General features: G+C 51.6%; 1 protein-coding gene across 2 annotated transcripts in view; it reads right to left on the bottom strand.

Annotated features, from left to right (window-relative positions):
• The window catches only part of LOC138681058 (uncharacterized), a 137,646-nt gene that overhangs the window by 42,574 nt on the left and 76,631 nt on the right, over nucleotides 1-18,441 (bottom strand). For both annotated transcript variants that reach the window (XM_069768277.1, XM_069768276.1), the window contains 2 exons: nucleotides 5,433-5,481; nucleotides 5,161-5,350 (listed from right to left, as the gene is read on the bottom strand). In XM_069768277.1, coding sequence (XP_069624378.1) covers nucleotides 5,161-5,350; nucleotides 5,433-5,481 — 239 coding nt within the window. The remainder of the gene's footprint in view (nucleotides 1-5,160; nucleotides 5,351-5,432; nucleotides 5,482-18,441) is intronic.

Genomic DNA, 18,441 nt, shown 5'->3' with positions numbered 1-18,441 from the left:
AGCGGCTCAGTATTGGGGTATCAGGTGCAGTAATAGGGACACATACGGCAGCAGAGGCTCAGTATTGAGGTATCAGGTGCAGTAATAGGGACACATACGGCAGCAGCGGCTCAGTATTGGGGTATCAGGTGTAGTAATAGGGACACATATGGCAGCAGAGGCTCAGTATTGGGGTATCAGGTGCAGTAATAGGGACACATACGGCAGCAGCGGCTCAGTATTGGGGTATCAGGTGCAGTAATAGGGACACATACGGCAGCAGAGGCTCAGTATTGGGGTATCAGGTGCAGTAATAGGGACACATACGACAGCAGTGGCTCAGTATTGGGGTATCAGGTGCAGTAATAGGGACACATACGGCAGCAGCGGCTCAGTATTGGGGTATCAGGTGCAGTAATAGGGACACATATGGCAGCAGAGGCTCAGTATTGGGATATCAGGTGCAGTAATAGGGACACATACGGCAGCAGAGGCTCAGTATTGGGGTATCAGGTGCAGTAATAGGGATACATACAGCAGCAGCAGCTCAGTATTGGGATATCAGGTGCAGTAATAGGGACACATACGACAGCAGAGGCTCAGTATTGAGGTATCAGGTGCAGTAATAGGGACACATACGGCAGCAGCGGCTCAGTATTGAGGTATCAGGTGCAGTAATAGGGACACATACGGCAGCAGCGGCTCAGTATTGGGGTATCAGGTGCAGTAATAGGGACACATACGGCAGCAGAGGCTCAGTATTGGGGTATCAGGTGCAGTAATAGGGACACATACGGCAGCAGTGGCTCAGTATTGGGGTATCAGGTGCAGTAATAGGGACACATATGGCAGCAGAGGCTCAGTATTGGGATATCAGGTGCAGTAATAGGGACACATACGGCAGCAGAGGCTCAGTATTGGGGTATCAGGTGCAGTAATAGGGACACATACGACAGCAGTGGCTCAGTATTGGGGTATCAGGTGCAGTAATAGGGACACATACGGCAGCAGTGGCTCAGTATTGGGGTATCAGGTGCAGTAATAGGGACACATACGGCAGCAGAGGCTCAGTATTGGGGTATCAGGTGCAGTAATAGGGACACATACGGCAGCAGTGGCTCAGTATTGGGGTATCAGGTGCAGTAATAGGGACACATACGGCAGCAGAGGCTCAGTATTGGGGTATCAGGTGCAGTAATAGGGACACATACGGCAGCAGTGGCTCAGTATTGGGGTATCAGGTGCAGTAATAGGGACACATATGGCAGCAGAGGCTCAGTATTGGGATATCAGGTGCAGTAGTAGGGACACATACGGCAGCAGAGGCTCAGTATTGGGGTATCAGGTGCAATAATAGGGACACATACGACAGCAGAGGCTCAGTATTGAGGTATCAGGTGCAGTAATAGGGACACATACGGCAGCAGCGGCTCAGTATTGAGGTATCAGGTGCAGTAATAGGGACACATACGGCAGCAGCGGCTCAGTATTGGGGTATCAGGTGCAGTAATAGGGACACATACGGCAGCAGAGGCTCAGTATTGGGGTATCAGGTGCAGTAATAGGGATACATACGGCAGCAGTGGCTCAGTATTGGGGTATCAGGTGCAGTAATAGGGACACATATGGCAGCAGAGGCTCAGTATTGGGATATCAGGTGCAGTAATAGGGACACATACGGCAGCAGAGGCTCAGTATTGGGGTATCAGGTGCAGTAATAGGGACACATACGACAGCAGTGGCTCAGTATTGGGGTATCAGGTGCAGTAATAGGGACACATACGGCAGCAGTGGCTCAGTATTGGGGTATCAGGTGCAGTAATAGGGACACATACGGCAGCAGAGGCTCAGTATTGGGGTATCAGGTGCAGTAATAGGGACACATATGGCAGCAGCGGCTCAGTATTGGGGTATCAGGTGCAGTAATAGGGACACATACGGCAGCAGAGGCTCAGTATTGGGGTATCAGGTGCAGTAATAGGGACACATACGGCAGCAGCGGCTCAGTATTGGGGTATCAGGTGCAGTAATAGGGACACATACGGCAGCAGTGGCTCAGTATTGGGGTATCAGGTGCAGTAATAGGGACACATACGACAGCAGTGGCTCAGTATTGGGGTATCAGGTGTAGTAATAGGGACACATACGGCAGCAGCGGCTCAGTATTGGGGTATCAGGTGCAGTAATAAGGACACATACGGCAGCAGCGGCTCAGTATTGGGGTATCAGGTGCAGTAATAAGGACACATACGGCAGCAGCAGCTCAGTATTGGGGTATCAGGGTCAGTAATAGGGTCACATACGGCAGCAGAGGTTCAGTATTGGGGTATCAGGGGCAGTAATAGGGACACATACGGCAGCAGCAGCTCAGTATTGGGGTATCAGGGGCAGTAATAGGGTCACATACGGCAGCAGCAGCTCAGTATTGGGGTATCAGGGGCAGTAATAGGGTCACATATGGCAGCAGCAGCTCAGTATTAGGGTATCAGGGGCAGTAATAGGGACACATACGGCAGCAGCGGCTCAGTATTGGGGTATCAGATGCAGTAATAGGGACACATACGGCAGCAGCGGCTCAGTATTGGGGTATCAGGTGCAGTAATAGGGACACATACGGCAGCAGCGGCTCAGTATTGGGGTATCAGGGGCAGTAATAGGGTCACATACGGCAGCAGCAGCTCAGTATTGGGGTATCAGGGTCAGTAATAGGGACACATACGGCAGCAGAGGTTCAGTATTGGGGTATCAGGGGCAGTAATAGGGACACATACGGCAGCAGCAGCTCAGTATTGGGTTATCAGGTGTAGTAATAGGGACACATACGGCAGCAGCGGCTCAGTATTGGGGTATCAGGGGCAGTAATAGGGACACATACGGCAGCAGAGGCTCAGTATTGGGGTATCAGGTGCAGTAATAGGGACACATACGGCAGCAGCGGCTCAGTATTGGGGTATCAGGTGCAGTAATAGGGACACATACGGCAGCAGCGGCTCAGTATTGGGGTATCAGGTGCAGTAATAAGGACACATACAGCAGCAGCGGCTCAGTATTGGGGTATCAGGTGCAGTAATAGGGACACATACGGCAGCAGCGGCTCAGTATTGGGGTATCAGGTGCAGTAATAAGGACACATACGGCAGCAGCGGCTCAGTATTGGGGTATCAGGGGCAGTAATAGGGACACATACGGCAGCAGCCGCTCAGTATTGGGGTATCAGGGGCAGTAATAGGGACACATACGGCAGCAGCCGCTCAGTATTGGGGTATCAGGGGCAGTAATAGGGACACATACGGCAGCAGCGGCTCAGTATTGGGATATCAGCAGGATGAGGAGTTTGTGCAGGTTGGGAATAGATGGTGATGGGGCTGGAATATGAGAAGTAAAATGTGTCTTTGTTGTAATCTCTGCAGCCGAGTCCTGGTTGGAAGAAGTTGTCATGTCGGTCTGGGCCAGATGGAAAAGACGGGAAAAGTGACGATTCCATCATAAAGAACGTCAGCAGTAAGTCATTATCTGTAACTGTGCTGTGAGCTCTTGTATGTTCTGTAGGGCTGGTATCTACCACTGACCATATGGCGGTAATATCCATGTTGGTCATTATATATAGATTATCTTCAGTAACAGCGCGGTCATCTGCTGAGGTTCTCCTCCACTATTAGGGCGCGTCACCGAGTTGTAATCAGGGTTACCTGGTTAGGGGCCCACTCAGAAGCTTCGCCCCCCCCTGAGCCAAAACCCTACCTATGCCTCTGCCCGTACCGGAAGTCCGCTGCCTCGGAGTAACCTTTGACTTTGCCCTGTCCTTCAAACCGCACATCCAAGCTCTTTGCACCTTCTGTCGCCTCCAGCTCAAAAATAGCTCCAGAATCCGTCCCTTCCTCAACCCTCAATCTACTATAATGCTTGTGCATGCCCTCATCATCTCCTGCCTTGACTACTGCAACATCCTTTTCTGCGGCCTCCCTGCTAACACCCTTGCATCTCTCCAGTCCATCCTTAACTCTGCTGCCCGACTAATTCATCTCTCTCCTCGCTACTCCTCCGCTTCCCCCCTCTGCAAATCTCTTCACTGGCTCTCATTCCCTCATCGTATCCAGTTCACATTACTAATACTGACCTACAAAGCCATCCATAACCTGTCTCCTCCCTATATCTCTGAACTAATGTCCCAATATCTTCCCTCACGTGATCTCCGGTCCTCCCAAGACCTCCTTCTCTCCTCCACACTTATTCGCTCCTCATCCATTTGCCTCCAAGACTTCTCCCGAATATCCCCCATCCTCTGGAACTCTCTGCCCCAACACGTCCGACTATCAACCACATTCGGATCCATCAGACGGAACCTGAAAACTCATCTCTTCAGGAAAGCCTACAGCCTGCACTGACCCCGCTGCCTCCTCATAACTACCGGAGCTACCGCCTCACCAACACCGGAGCTACCGCCTCACCAACACCGGAGCTACCGCCTCACCGACACCGGAGCTACCGATTCACCAACACCGGAGCTACCGCCTCACCAACACCGGAGCTACCGCCTCACCAACACCAGAGCTACCGCCTCACCGACACCGGAGCTACCGATTCACCAACACCGGAGCTACCGCCTCACCAACACCGGAGCTACCGCCTCACCAACATCGGAGCTACCGCCTCACCAACACCGGAGCTACCGCCTCACCAACACCGGAGCTCCTGCAACCCTCAACCTACTGTCTCCTTCCCCACCATCCTGTAGAATGTAAGCCCGCAAGGGCCGGGTCCTCACCCCTCTGTACCAGTCTGTCATTGTTATCTTACTGTAAGTGATATCTGTAATTTGTATATAAACCCGTCTCATGTACAGCACCATGGAATCAATGGTACTATATAAATAAATAATAATAATAATAACCACTGAGCCACAGATACTGATGGAATTTACATTTCTATTTTCTAAATAAAATATTAACCCTTTTACTTTTAGAAGTTTTTTACTTTTACGTTTTTTTCCCAAGTTTCCAAAACTTTTGCCCAGTGCTGTATACAGAGGAATGAGAAGCAGACACTGAACCAGCAGGGGCAGCAGCAAGCGCTAACCACAAACAATGACAATACAGAGGACAATCCACAATGTGAGAAGATAATGGGGGTGATATGGAACCAGATGAGGAGCAGCACAGATGTCGGCGGTTGTGGCCTCACCGAGCTCAGAGCCTCCTCCTTCAGCTGCTGCAGTGCAGACATGGTGAGCTTGTGCTGCTTCACAAAGGTCTCCTCCTCCTCAGTGACGCTCAGGTCCTCCAGGCCTGTCCATCTCCTCCCCCGCGCTCCGCTCCTCCCCCGCGCTCCGCTCCTCCGCGCTCTGCTTCTCCAGCCTGTACTGCCAGGGTCTCTACATGGAGATGATCATTAGTGACGGTGATCCAGTCCGGGATCATCAGATCGCAGGGATCATCAGATTGCAGGGATCTTACCTGGCGTCCTTCCGGTCTTCAGCAGAGGCGTCAGTGCGGAGCTGAAACCCTGGAGACATCGGACAACCGCGGACTGTTAGTGGCAGTGAAGACGCCATAATATCTAATCTGCTTCAATCAGGATAATCAGTAAGGCCTCATTCACACGGACGATTTTCATGCACAGGAGCTACTTTCTCCGGATGACTCTCGTACCACACTCGGTCAAAAGATTCGGTCCGTTTTTCTCATACGTGAGATAAATTGACATCTGAATGAGCCCCAAGTAGAAAAAAAGGAGGAGGGGGATGCAGCTGCAGTATCTACCTGCTGTGACAGTGGAGGAGGAGAATGCAGCCACAGTGTCTGTGTCTACCTGCTGTGAGAGGATAGGAGGGGATGTAGTGAAGTGTCTGCGTCTACCTGCTGCGAAAGGATAGGAGAGGGATGAAGCTGCAGTGCCTGTGCTTGCTATGAGAGTGGAGGAGGGGGATGCAGCTGCAGTGTCTGTGTCTATGTGCTGTGGAAGAGGGGGATGTAGCTGCAGGTTCTGTTTCTAAGTGCTGTGAGAGGATAGGAGGGGGATGCAGCTGCAAGTTCTGTTTTTACGTGCTGTGAGAGGATAGGAAGAGGATGCAGCTGCTGTGTCTGTGCATGCTGTGAGAGGACAGGAGGAGGATGCAGCTGCAGGTTCTGTTTCTACGTGCTGTGAGAGGATAGGAGGGAGATTCAGCTGCAAGTTCTGTTTCTGCGTCCTGTGAGAGGATAGGAGGGGGATGCAGCTGCAAGTTCTGTGTCTATGTGCTGTGATAGGATAGGAGGGGGATGCAGCTGCAGTATCTGTGCATGCTGTGACAGGATAGGTGGGGGTTGCAGCTGCAGTGTCTGTGCATGCTGTGAGAGGATAGGTGGGGGATGCAGCTGCAGTGTCTGTGCAAGCTGTGATAGGATAGGAGAGGGATGCAGCTGCAGTGTCTGTGCATGCTGTGAAAGGATAGGAGGGGGATGCAGCTGCAGGTTCTGTGTCTACATGCTGTGAGAGGATAGGAGGGAGATTCAGCTGCAAGTTCTGTGTCTATGTGCTGTGATAGGATAGGAGGGGGATGCAGCTGCAGTGTCTGTGCATGCTGTGAGAGGATAGGAGGGGGATGCAGCTGCAGGTTCTGTCTCTATGTGCTGTGATAGGATAGGAGGGGGATGCAGCTGCAGTGTCTGTGCATGCTGTGAGAGGATAGGAGGGGGATGCAGCTGCAGTGTCTGTGCATGCTGTGATAGGATAGGAGGGGGATGCAGCTGCAGTGTCTGTGCATGCTGTGAAAGGATAGGAGGGGGATGCAGCTGCAGGTTCTGTGTCTACATGCTGTGAGATGATAGGAGGGAGATTCAGTTGCAAGTTCTGTTTCTGCGTCCTGTGAGAGGATAGGAGGGGGATGCAGCTGCATGTTCTGTGTCTATGTGCTGTGATAGGATAGGAGGGGGATGCAGCTGCAGTGTCTGTGCATGCTGTGAGAAGATAGGAGGGGGATGCATGTTATGATCAGGTGACCTTGGAGCAGCATGAAAACTTTCACTGGAGTAGGTGGTAACTATACTGACCGCAAACCCTGATCTTATCACCGCAACTAGAAGTAGCCGTGGGGTGTACCTAACAAAACCTAGACACCTCGACACAGCCGGAGGACTAAATACCCCTATAGATGGAAATAGGAATTTCTACCTTGCCTCAGAGCAGAACCCCAAAGGATAGGCAGCCCCCCACACATATTGACTGTGAGTAGTAGAGGAAAAGACACACGTAGGCAGGAAACAGGATTTAGCAAATGAGGCACACAATAGCTAAATAGGAAAGGATAGGACAGGATACTAAGCGGTCAGTATTAAAAATCCTTCCAAAAATATCCACAGCAGAAAATACAAAAACTCCACTGTCACGATTCCCCTGACCGCTGTCACCAATTGGTCAGGATTCCCACCGTGACCGTCACCCCTACGTCACGGATTGAGGTGACTTTAGGCCAACAGACGGCTATCACATGTGCAGGGGGGCTTATCTTAGTTATCCCTCCACTCCACGATGTGATGAAAAAACCCACACAAGGCTATTGACCTCTTAGTTTACAGCAGGGGCTTATTCTAGGTATCCCACTGCTTTCTATATACCACGAACTGCAGGGATTTATGTATTTCCCGCTTACAGTTCCACTTAACACTTGCAGCTCTCTGGCGCCCCCCTTACTCTCAGGTCAGATTAGGTACTGCACCCTGGGTAATTAGTCGCCAGACAGACTGCCTGCTATGTACTGGCTATTGGGCACGCTGCAGCGACGCGATAACTACTCCCACTCAGGCAGGAACAATAATTATTAACGCCGCAGTCACTACAGCATCCCTCAACAGTCGGCACACATATCGCTGCCACCAGCTTCGATTAAACGGGTCCGAAGCTAACCCAACACAACAGTAACAGTAGCGTATTTTCCCTTCAAGAGACTTAGGGTACGGTTTAGAACAGGAGAACGGACTAATATATAATATTATATCCCATAGAAATTAATTAGGCAGTGCTTTATCAAAAATATTTTATAAAGAAGTTACAAATGAGACAATTGCAAATATGTACATGGGTAATTATAACATAAAGGGAATAAAAGAGAAAAGATAACACTCACATGTTAAAAGCATTGCAGGCAATCAGGCTAGGGCAGTTTCCATATATCCCAGTCCATGGGATGCTGCTGGCTTCAGGAGAAGACAAGAAGTCAGGAAGAAATCTAGCAGAGAGACAGCTGGGGATGTGTGCAGCCAGTTATACTTTCAAGGCTGTGACATCACAGAAAGGCTGGCTTATCCAGACCCTCCTCTCTCTACATTCTGAGTACTTCAATCTTAAATTTATCTACTTGCTATAACTTTGCTACAAAACATGACAGAGTCAGACTCAACCTATCATTCATCTCGGATTAACGTGAGCATTCTAATGAGATCAAATATGTCCTAACTGGGATACATATTTACAGAGAAATCCCTACTTCTTTACCAGATGGAGTTAGAAGCCCGAGTGTCATGGGGTGTGTAGATACACCGAGTGAGACTAAGAATATATATTTTCGTATTTCTAGCTTAAATCGTTTGCCTAATATCTAACAAAAACTAAACAAAGAATCTTTCATGGATCCTTGAAGTTTCTACTTCACGTATAGCTGAACAAGAGCTTACACAGGAAATGCCAGTCGTAAATTTCATTCGGCAATAAAACCTCTCTTCCCCCATACTCTCAGAGAAGGAAAGCCAGGAATTTGCAGCTCAAACTGTGGCAGTATCACTCCAAGAAGGGGGGCTTAGCCCACGCAGGCTAGCAAGAGAACTACTTATGATATTTCATACCATATCGTGACACCTCCCCCTTTTGGTGTGCGCTAGGGAGGTAGAACCCGACGGTATGCCTCCATGGGCACCTCAGTAGGTTCACCCTGGCGGGAGAGTCCATCTGCATTCCCATGCTCCCTGCCCATTTTGTGTTCAATGGTGAAGTTAAACTGCTGAAGGGCAAGGCTCCAGTGTAGCAACCTGCCGTTGGTTCCACACATGGCGTTTAGCCAGCGCAGAGGGTTGTGGTCGGTCACCACAGTGAAAGTGTGACCGTACAAGTAGGGCTGCAAGCGCTGCAGGGCCCAGACTATGGCCAGGCACTCCTTTTCGATTGTGGAGTAGGCCACTTCCCTCGGCAAAAGTTTCCGGCTCAGGTATAACACGGGGTGCTCTTGGTCCTCCGAGTCAACCTGGCTGAGCACAGCACCAAGGCCAAACTCGCTGGCGTCGGTCTGCACCAAGAACGGTCGACTGCTGTCGACTGCTTTCAACACAGGGGCGTTGCACAGTGCAGTTTTCAATGCCTGGAAGGCCCCCTCACAGCCATCTGTCCAGTTGACGATGTGGGGTAGCTTCTTCCTGGTGAGGTCCGTCAAAGGTTTTGCCAGGCTACTATAGTGCTTTACAAAGCGCCTATAGTACCCTGCAGTGCCCAAGAAGGACAACACCTGTTTCTTGGTCACGGGAGTGGGCCAGTTCACGATCACTCCAACTTTGTCAGGCTCTGGCTTCAGGGTGTTCCCGCCTACCCGGTGCCCCAGGTAGTGAACCTCCCTCATGCCCATCTGGCACTTTCCCGGCTTGATAGTCAGTCCTGCTTGGTGAATTCGCCTGAGCACCTCCTCGAGATGCTGCAGGTGTTCCTTCCAGGAGGGACTGAAGATGGCAATGTCATCCAAGTACGCCACGGCGTACGTCTCCAGTCCCTGAAGCAGGAGGTTGACCATCCGCTGGAAAGTGGCAGGGGCATTCTTCATGCCGAAGGGCATGACCGTGGACTCGTACAGTCCGAAGGGCGTGATAAAGGCGGACTTCTCCTGCGCCTCGGGGCTCAGGGGAATCTGCCAGTATCCTCTACTCAAATCCATTATTGTCAGGTATTTTGCGCCAGCTAACTTCTCAAGCAGCTCCTCGATGCGCGGCATGGGGTGCGCGTCAGAGGCTGTGATGGCGTTGAGTCCTCTGTAGTCCACACAGAACCGGGTGGTCCGGTCCTTCTTTGGCACGAGAACTACAGGTGAGGCCCACGCACTCTTTGACCGTCGAATCACCCCCAGCTGTAACATCTCATCAATCTCTTGGCGCATAATCTGCTGCACCTGGTCAGAGATTCGATATGGTGTTCGCCGTAGTGGGGCGTGATTCCCGGTGTCCACCTCGTGGACTGCTAACTCAGTCCTCCCAGGTCGGTTGGAGAACACGACCCGGAAAGGTTCCAGTGTGGTTTGCAACTGCACCCGCTGGGGTTCAGTTAACGAGGCGCTTACCTCCACATCCTCGATGCACCCATTGGCCTTGGCTTGGGCCAGCAAGTCCAGGAGGGTGTCTTCCTCACCGTCTTCGGGCAAGCTGCAGACCGGTAGGACGAAAGGTTCACGTTCGTGATGAGCCTTCATCATGTTGACGTGAAAGGCCTTTCGCCTACCCCGAGCGTGGTCAAGCGTGACCACGTAAGTGACCGGGTTGAGCTGTTGGTGGACGACGTACGGGCCCTCCCAGGCGGCCTGAAGCTTATCCGTTGGTACGGGGACCAGCACCCACACCTTTTGACCCACGTGGTAGGTCCGCTCCCGGGCGTTCTGGTCGTACCAGTGCTTCTGATCAGCCTGAGCCTGCGTCATGTTGTCATGCACCAACTGCGTCAAGGTCTGCATCTTGTCACGGAAGCGCATGACATACTCCACTATGAACACTTCAGAAGGGTTCGGCTCCTCTTCCCAGGACTCTCTTACCAACCCCAGGGGTCCCCGGACTCGCCTGCCGTACAGGAGCTCGAAGGGGGAGAACCCCGTCGAGGCCTGCGGAACCTCTCGGTAAGCAAACAGCAGGTGTGGGAGGTACCACTCCCCGTCGCGCCCTTGAGTCTCAACCAGCATGCGTAGCATCTGTTTGAGGGTACCATTGAAGCGTTCACACAAGCCATTGGTCTGTGGGTGATACGCACTCGATACCAGGTGCTTCACCTGCATTCTCTTACAGAGAGCCTCCATTAGGCGAGACATAAATTGGGTCCCTTGATCAGTAAGCATTTCCCTGGGAAACCCTACACGTGAAAAGATGGCCAACAGGGCATCCGCCACCTTATCTGCCCTAGTTGACGACAGAGCTACTGCCTCTGGGTACCGGGTAGCATAGTCTACCACAGTAAGGATGTATTGCTTTCCAGAGCTGCTGGGGACGGCCAGCGGTCCCACAATGTCCACCGCGATCCTCTGGAAAGGCTCCTCTATCACTGGCAAAGGGATCAGGGGAGCCTTAAGAGCAGGCCCCGCCTTCCCCACTCTTTGACAAGTGATACAGGAGCGGCAGTAGTTTGACACATCTGTCCCCATCTTAGGCCAATAGAAGTGTTGAGACAGCCGGGCCTTAGTTTTGCTGATCCCCAAGTGTCCAGCTAGCGGGATCTCATGGGCAATCCGCAACAACTCACCCCGGAATTGCTGCGGGACGACCAGCTGTCTTTCCCTCAACCACTCCTTTTGTGATTCTCCGGGTACTGTCTCCCGATGCAACCTCCCTCGTTCCCAGAACACCTTTTCCTTATCAGTCTCGGAGAAGAGCGTCCCGGCAAGTTGTCTCAAACTCTCTAGGCTCGCATCTGTGTGCAGAGCGGCCTGAAACTCCTGGCTAGGGGAAGCCAAAAGCGACGTCAGGGCCCCTTCCCCACGGGAACCCTCTTGGACCTGCTCTGGGTCCACCTCTGGTTCAGTCACAGTAATGACTGAGGAGGGTCCGGAAGGCAGACAGTTATCTGCGTTCCGGGCACTCTGACTGCGGGTGACAGCAGCTACGTAGGCTGTCTCCCCGGGGGTTTCTACAGTCCCATCAGCCGGCGCTGCTATGGGCTCTACCTCCCCATCCACCCCCAACACTCCAGGGGCAGTGCTACTTATGGGCCAGTTACCTTCCTCGGTGGCACTGGTCACTTTCATGGCATCACCTTCCTCACGGTTCCCATGCATCTCCCCATTTCCTGTAGCACCGACACTTGCCCCTGTTAGGGGTTCCTCAGCCGTCTCACTCCGCAGAGCGACGTGGCTGGGCACGCCTGTACCTATGGACACATTAACCTTCACAGAAAAATCATTATCAGGTTCAGCTGGCACAGGTACAACATTTTCACCATCAATCCTAGGGAAAAAATGGTTATTAGATGCATCATTACAAGATAAAGCATGGTCAGGTAACACATGCGATTTCCCATCATCATCATCAGGGTTAACTTTACCCTCATTAGTAGATTGGGGAGGGGTGTCAGGGACGTAGTATGCAACCATCCTCCCCAAATCAGTCCCCAACAAAACATCAGTGGGCAAATTATCAGACAGCCCCACTTCCCTCACCCCGCTCCCGGCACCCCAATCAATAAAAACCCGGGCCATTGGTAAGGGACAGCTGATGCCCCCAATCCCAGTGACAGTTAGGGTTTTCCCCGGAATGATTTCTTCAGGGGCCGCCAGTTCGGGTCGGATGAGGGTTCGTTCAGCCCCGGTGTCCTTGAGGCCTGTAGCAACATGGCCTCCCACAGTGACGTGCTGTACATTGTCACACACCCTCCCAACCACACCACCCACCAAAAGAACTGCTGCATTAGGCCCTGGGGCCTTGGCTGGGGTGTTCTTCTGCTTGGCTGGGCAGTAGGTACTGATATGACCAGTCTGATTGCAGGTGAAACACTTGCGAGGTTCGGTGGTAGGTCTGGTGTTGTTGGCCACAGGGGCAGGACCTCTGGTGTGTTGGCTGGCAGGGGTACTGGCGTTGGTTGCAGGCTTACCCCCTCTCCAGCTGGTGGTGACTGGCTTCCGCACTTCCGATCTACGGTTGGCTTCATAGGCATCGGCAATCTGCACTGCTTTCGTCACGTCTTTGGGTTCTCTGTCCATCACGAACTGTCGCACCTCAGCTGGGCAAAGATGAAAGAACTGGTCTTTGATCATCAGGTCTCGCAGCTGTGCAAAGGTGGTCACTGACAGTCCTTGGGTCCACTGGTCAAAGTGGGTCCCCAGTCCATGCACCACATCACTGTAACTGTCGTGTGGGCCACGTTGGAGGGTCCGGAACTTTCTACGGTACACCTCGGGTGTAAGCTGGTACTTGGCTATCAGAGCCTGCTTGATGGCCTCATAATCACCATCTTGTTCTTGAGGGAGGGCAGCAAACGCCTCCAGAGCTTTACCTCTCAGCCCTGGTGTCAGGTATCGTGCCCATTCATCTGTAGGCAGCCAGTACTGTCTGCAGGCTTTCTCAAAGGCCCGCAGAAAAGTGTCCAAGTCTCCGTCCTTCTCCATAACAGGGAAGTGATCGGGCCGGGGCTTCGGTATCTGAGTGCTGCTGGGCTCACGTCTCTGGGCGGTGGAGGGCATCCCCCCCTGCCGGAGCATCTCCAGTTCATGTTCTCGCTGGGCTTGGCGCTCGGCTCTCTCGGCCTCTCGTTCGGCTCGGGCCTCCTGCCGATACTGCTGAATCAGCCGTAGGCGTCCCTCATGGTCATCAGTGGGGAGTTCTTCCAAGGCCGCCTGCAGGTGGGGGTCCAATTCGCCCAGATTGCTAACAGGGCCCGTATTCAGTGGTTGGACCTCTGCTGCAGCACCATGTTCGCTTGTGCTGGCTTCTGCGGCCTCTGAGCTCTGTGGCCTGGCTTGGTCGGCTTCAAATTGCACCAGTTCAGCGACCATTTGAGTCTTGGTCTTACCCTGGGGGTTCAGGCCATGGTACGTGCATATCCCAGCAAGAATGTCCTTCTTCTGCTGGTTGTACCAGGCTTCCCCTTTCGCAGCCATGGTTGCCAAATAAAAGATAGGATAGAAAAACGAAGAGAAAGGGAAGGGATAATTACCAGTACGCAATTGTCTCACAACTAAAAAGCACTGAGTTCGTTCTCCAAACTTATTTGCGCAGAGTCCTCGCAAGAACTTTATGCAAGTTTTTAGTGAGAGGAATGATTACTCAAACCAAATCACTAATGCTCTAAGATATCCCACCGCCTTGCCACCAATTGTCACGATTCCCCTGACCGCTGTCACCAATTGGTCAGGATTCCCACCGTGACCGTCACCCCTACGTCACGGATTGAGGTGACTTTAGGCCAACAGACGGCTATCACATGTGCAGGGGGGCTTATCTTAGTTATCCCTCCACTCCACGATGTGATGAAAAAACCCACACAAGGCTATTGACCTCTTAGTTTACAGCAGGGGCTTATTCTAGGTATCCCACTGCTTTCTATATACCACGAACTGCAGGGATTTATGTATATCCCGCTTACAGTTCCACTTAACACTTGCAGCCCTCTGGCGCCCCCCTTACTCTCAGGTCAGATTAGGTACTGCACCCTGGGTAATTAGTCGCCAGACAGACTGCCTGCTATGTACTGGCTATTGGGCACGCTGCAGCGACGCGATAACTACTCCCACTCAGGCAGGAACAATAATTATTAACGCCGCAGTCACTACAGCATCCCTCAACAGTCGGCACACATATCGCTGCCACCAGCTTCGATTAAACGGGTCCGAAGCTAACCCAACACAACAGTAACAGTAGCGTATTTTCCCTTCAAGAGACTTAGGGTACGGTTTAGAACAGGAGAACGGACTAATATATAATATTATATCCCATAGAAATTAATTAGGCAGTGCTTTATCAAAAATATTTTATAAAGAAGTTACAAATGAGACAATTGCAAATATGTACATGGGTAATTATAACATAAAGGGAATAAAAGAGAAAAGATAACACTCACATGTTAAAAGCATTGCAGGCAATCAGGCTAGGGCAGTTTCCATATATCCCAGTCCATGGGATGCTGCTGGCTTCAGGAGAAGACAAGAAGTCAGGAAGAAATCTAGCAGAGAGACAGCTGGGGATGTGTGCAGCCAGTTATACTTTCAAGGCTGTGACATCACAGAAAGGCTGGCTTATCCAGACCCTCCTCTCTCTACATTCTGAGTACTTCAATCTTAAATTTATCTACTTGCTATAACTTTGCTACAAAACATGACAGAGTCAGACTCAACCTATCATTCATCTCGGATTAACGTGAGCATTCTAATGAGATCAAATATGTCCTATCTGGGATACATATTTACAGAGAAATCCCTACTTCTTTACCAGATGGAGTTAGAAGCCCGAGTGTCATGGGGTGTGTAGATACACCGAGTGAGACTAAGAATATATATTTTCGTATTTCTAGCTTAAATCGTTTGCCTAATATCTAACAAAAACTAAACAAAGAATCTTTCATGGATCCTTGAAGTTTCTACTTCACGTATAGCTGAACAAGAGCTTACACAGGAAATGCCAGTCGTAAATTCCATTCGGCAATAAAACCTCTCTTCCCCCATACTCTCAGAGAAGGAAAGCCAGGAATTTGCAGCTCAAACTGTGGCAGTATCACTCCAAGAAGGGGGGCTTAGCCCACGCAGGCTAGCAAGAGAACTACTTATGATATTTCATACCATATCGTGACATCCACCATCTAACTAAAGATGTGGAGTGTATATCTGCAACTCCAGAGAATCCAACAAGACTGAGAAAACACTGACACAATCTAAGCTGGACAAGAGAAAAACAAATGAATAGCACAGAATATAAGCACACTGCATGTGTGCCACAGAAGCAAAAACCAGACACTTATCTTTGCTGAATTGACAGCTGAGCAGGAGAAGCCAGAAAGTGATCCAACACTTCAGAAGAAATATTGACAACTGGCAAGGACTAATGAATCCTGCACACCTAAATATCCCAGTCAGAACTACAATCAGCAGATACACCTGGCCAGGACTGTGACTCAGAGACAACTGCATTCCCACCTACAACCACTGGAGGGAACCCAAGAGCAGAATTCACAACAGATGCAGCTGCAAGCTCTGTGTCTATGTGCTGTGATAGGATAGGAGGGGGATGCAGCTGCAGTATCTGTGCATGCTGTGACAGGATAGGAGGGGGATGCAGCTGCAGTGTCTGTGCATGCTGTGAGAGGATAGGAGGGTGATGCAGCTGCAATGTCTGTGCATGCTGTGATAGGATAGGAGAGGGATGCAGCTGCAGTGTCTGTGCATGTTGTGATAGGAGGGGGATGCAGCTGCAAGGTCTGTTTTTACGTGCTGTGAGAGGATAGGAGGAGGATGCAGCTGCTGTGTCTGTGCATATTGTGACAGGATAGGAGGAGGATGCACCTGCAGGTTTTTTTTCTTCATGTTGTTAGAGAATAGGAGGAGGATGCAGCTGCAGGTTCTGTTTCTACATGATGTGAGAGGATAGGAGGGGGATACAGCAGCAGTGTCTGTGCATGCTGTGAGAAGATAGGAGGGGGATGGAGCTGCAGGTTCTGTTTCTACGTGCTGTGAGAGGATGAGGGGGATGCAGCTGCAGTGTCTTTGTATGCTGCGAGAGGATAGGAGGGGGATGCAGCTGCAGTATCTGCATGCTGTGAGAGGAAAGGAGGGGGATGCAGCTGCAGTGTCTGTGTCTATGTGCTGTGGAAAAGGGGGATACAGCTGCAGGTTATGTTTCTACGTGCTGTGAGAGGATAGGACGGGGATGCAGCTGCAGTGTCTTTGCATGCTGTGAGAGGATAGGAGGGGGATGCAGCTGCAGTGTCAGTGCATGCTGTCAGAGGATAGGAGGGGGATGCAGCTGCAGGTTCTGTTTCTACGTGCTGTGAGAGGATAGGAGGGGGATTCAGCTGCAGGTTCTGTTTCTACGTGCTGTGAGAGGATAGGAGGGGGATGCAGATGCAGTGTCTGTGCATGCTGTGAGAGGATAGGAGGGGGATGCAGCTGCAGTGTCTGTCTACGTGCTGTGGAAGGGGGGATACAGCTGCAGGTTCTGTATCTACGTCCTGTGAGAGGATAGGAGGGGGATGCAGCTGCAGTGTCTTTGCATGCTGTGAGAGGATAGGAGGGGGATGCACCTGCAAGTTCTGTTTCTACGTGCTGTGAGAGGCTAGGAGGGGGATGCAGATGCAGGTTCTGTATCTACGTCCTGTAAGAGGATAGGAGGGGATGCAGCTGCAAGTTCTGTTTCTACGTGCTGTGAGGGGATAGGAGGGGAATGCAGCTGCAGTGTCTTTGCATGCTGTGAGAGGATAGGAGGGGGATGCAGCAGCAGTGTCTATGCATGCTGTGGGAGGATAGGAGGGGGATGCAGCTGCAGGTTGTTTCTACGTGCTGTGAGAGGATAGGAGGGGGATGCAGCAGCAGTGTCTGTGCATGCTGTGAGGATAGGAGGCGGATGCAGCTGCAAGTTCTGTTTCTACGTGCTGTGAGAGGATAGGAGGGGGATGCAGCTGCAGGTTCTGTTTCTACGTGCTGTGAGAGGATAGGTGGGGGATGCAGCAGCAGTGTCTGTGCATGCTGTGAGGATAGGAGGGGGATGCAGCTGCAAGTTCTGTTTCTACGTGCTGTGAGAGGATAGGAGGGGGATGCACCTGCAAGTTCTGTTTCTACGTGCTGTGAGAGGCTAGGAGGGGGATGCAGATGCAGGTTCTGTATCTACGTCCTGTAAGAGGATAGGAGGGGATGCAGCTGCAAGTTCTGTTTCTACGTGCTGTGAGGGGATAGGAGGGGAATGCAGCTGCAGTGTCTTTGCATGCTGTGAGAGGATAGGAGGGGGATGCAGCAGCAGTGTCTGTGCATGCTGAGGAAGGATAGGAGGGGGATGCAGCTGCAGGTTCTGTTTCTACGTGCTGTGAGAGGATAGGAGGGGGATGCAGCAGCAGTGTCTGTGCATGCTGTGAGGATAGGAGGGGGATGCAGCTGCAAGTTCTGTTTCTACGTGCTGTGGGAGGATAGGAGGGGGATGCAGATGCAGGTTCTGTTTCTACGTGCTGTGAGAGGATAGGAGGGGGATGCAGCAGCAGTGTCAGTGCATGCTGTGAGAGGATAGGAGGGGGATGCAGTGTCAGTGCATGCTGTCAGAGGATAGGAGGGGGATGCAGCTGCAGGTTCTGTTTCTACGTGCTGTGAGAGGATAGGAGGGGGATTCAGCTGCAGGTTCTGTTTCTACGTGCTGTGAGAGGATAGGAGGGGGATGCAGATGCAGTGTCTGTCTACGTGCTGTGGAAGGGGGGATACAGCTGCAGGTTCTGTATCTACGTCCTGTGAGAGGATAGGAGGGGGATGCAGCTGCAGTGTCTTTGCATGCTGTGAGAGGATAGGAGGGGGATGCACCTGCAAGTTCTGTTTCTACGTGCTGTGAGAGGCTAGAAGGGGGATGCAGATGCAGGTTCTGTATCTACGTCCTGTAAGAGGATAGGAGGGGATGCAGCTGCAAGTTCTGTTTCTACGTGCTGTGAGGGGATAGGAGGGGAATGCAGCTGCAGTGTCTTTGCATGCTGTGAGAGGATAGGAGGGGGATGCAGCTGCAGTGTCTTTGCATGCTGTGAGAGGATAGGAGGGGGATGCAGCTGCAGGTTCTGTTTCTACGTGCTGTGAGAGGATAG

This window comes from Ranitomeya imitator, chromosome 5 (assembly GCF_032444005.1).
Source record: "Ranitomeya imitator isolate aRanImi1 chromosome 5, aRanImi1.pri, whole genome shotgun sequence".
NCBI lineage: Eukaryota > Metazoa > Chordata > Amphibia > Anura > Dendrobatidae > Ranitomeya > Ranitomeya imitator.
This window is presented reverse-complemented; position numbering and strand designations above follow the sequence as displayed.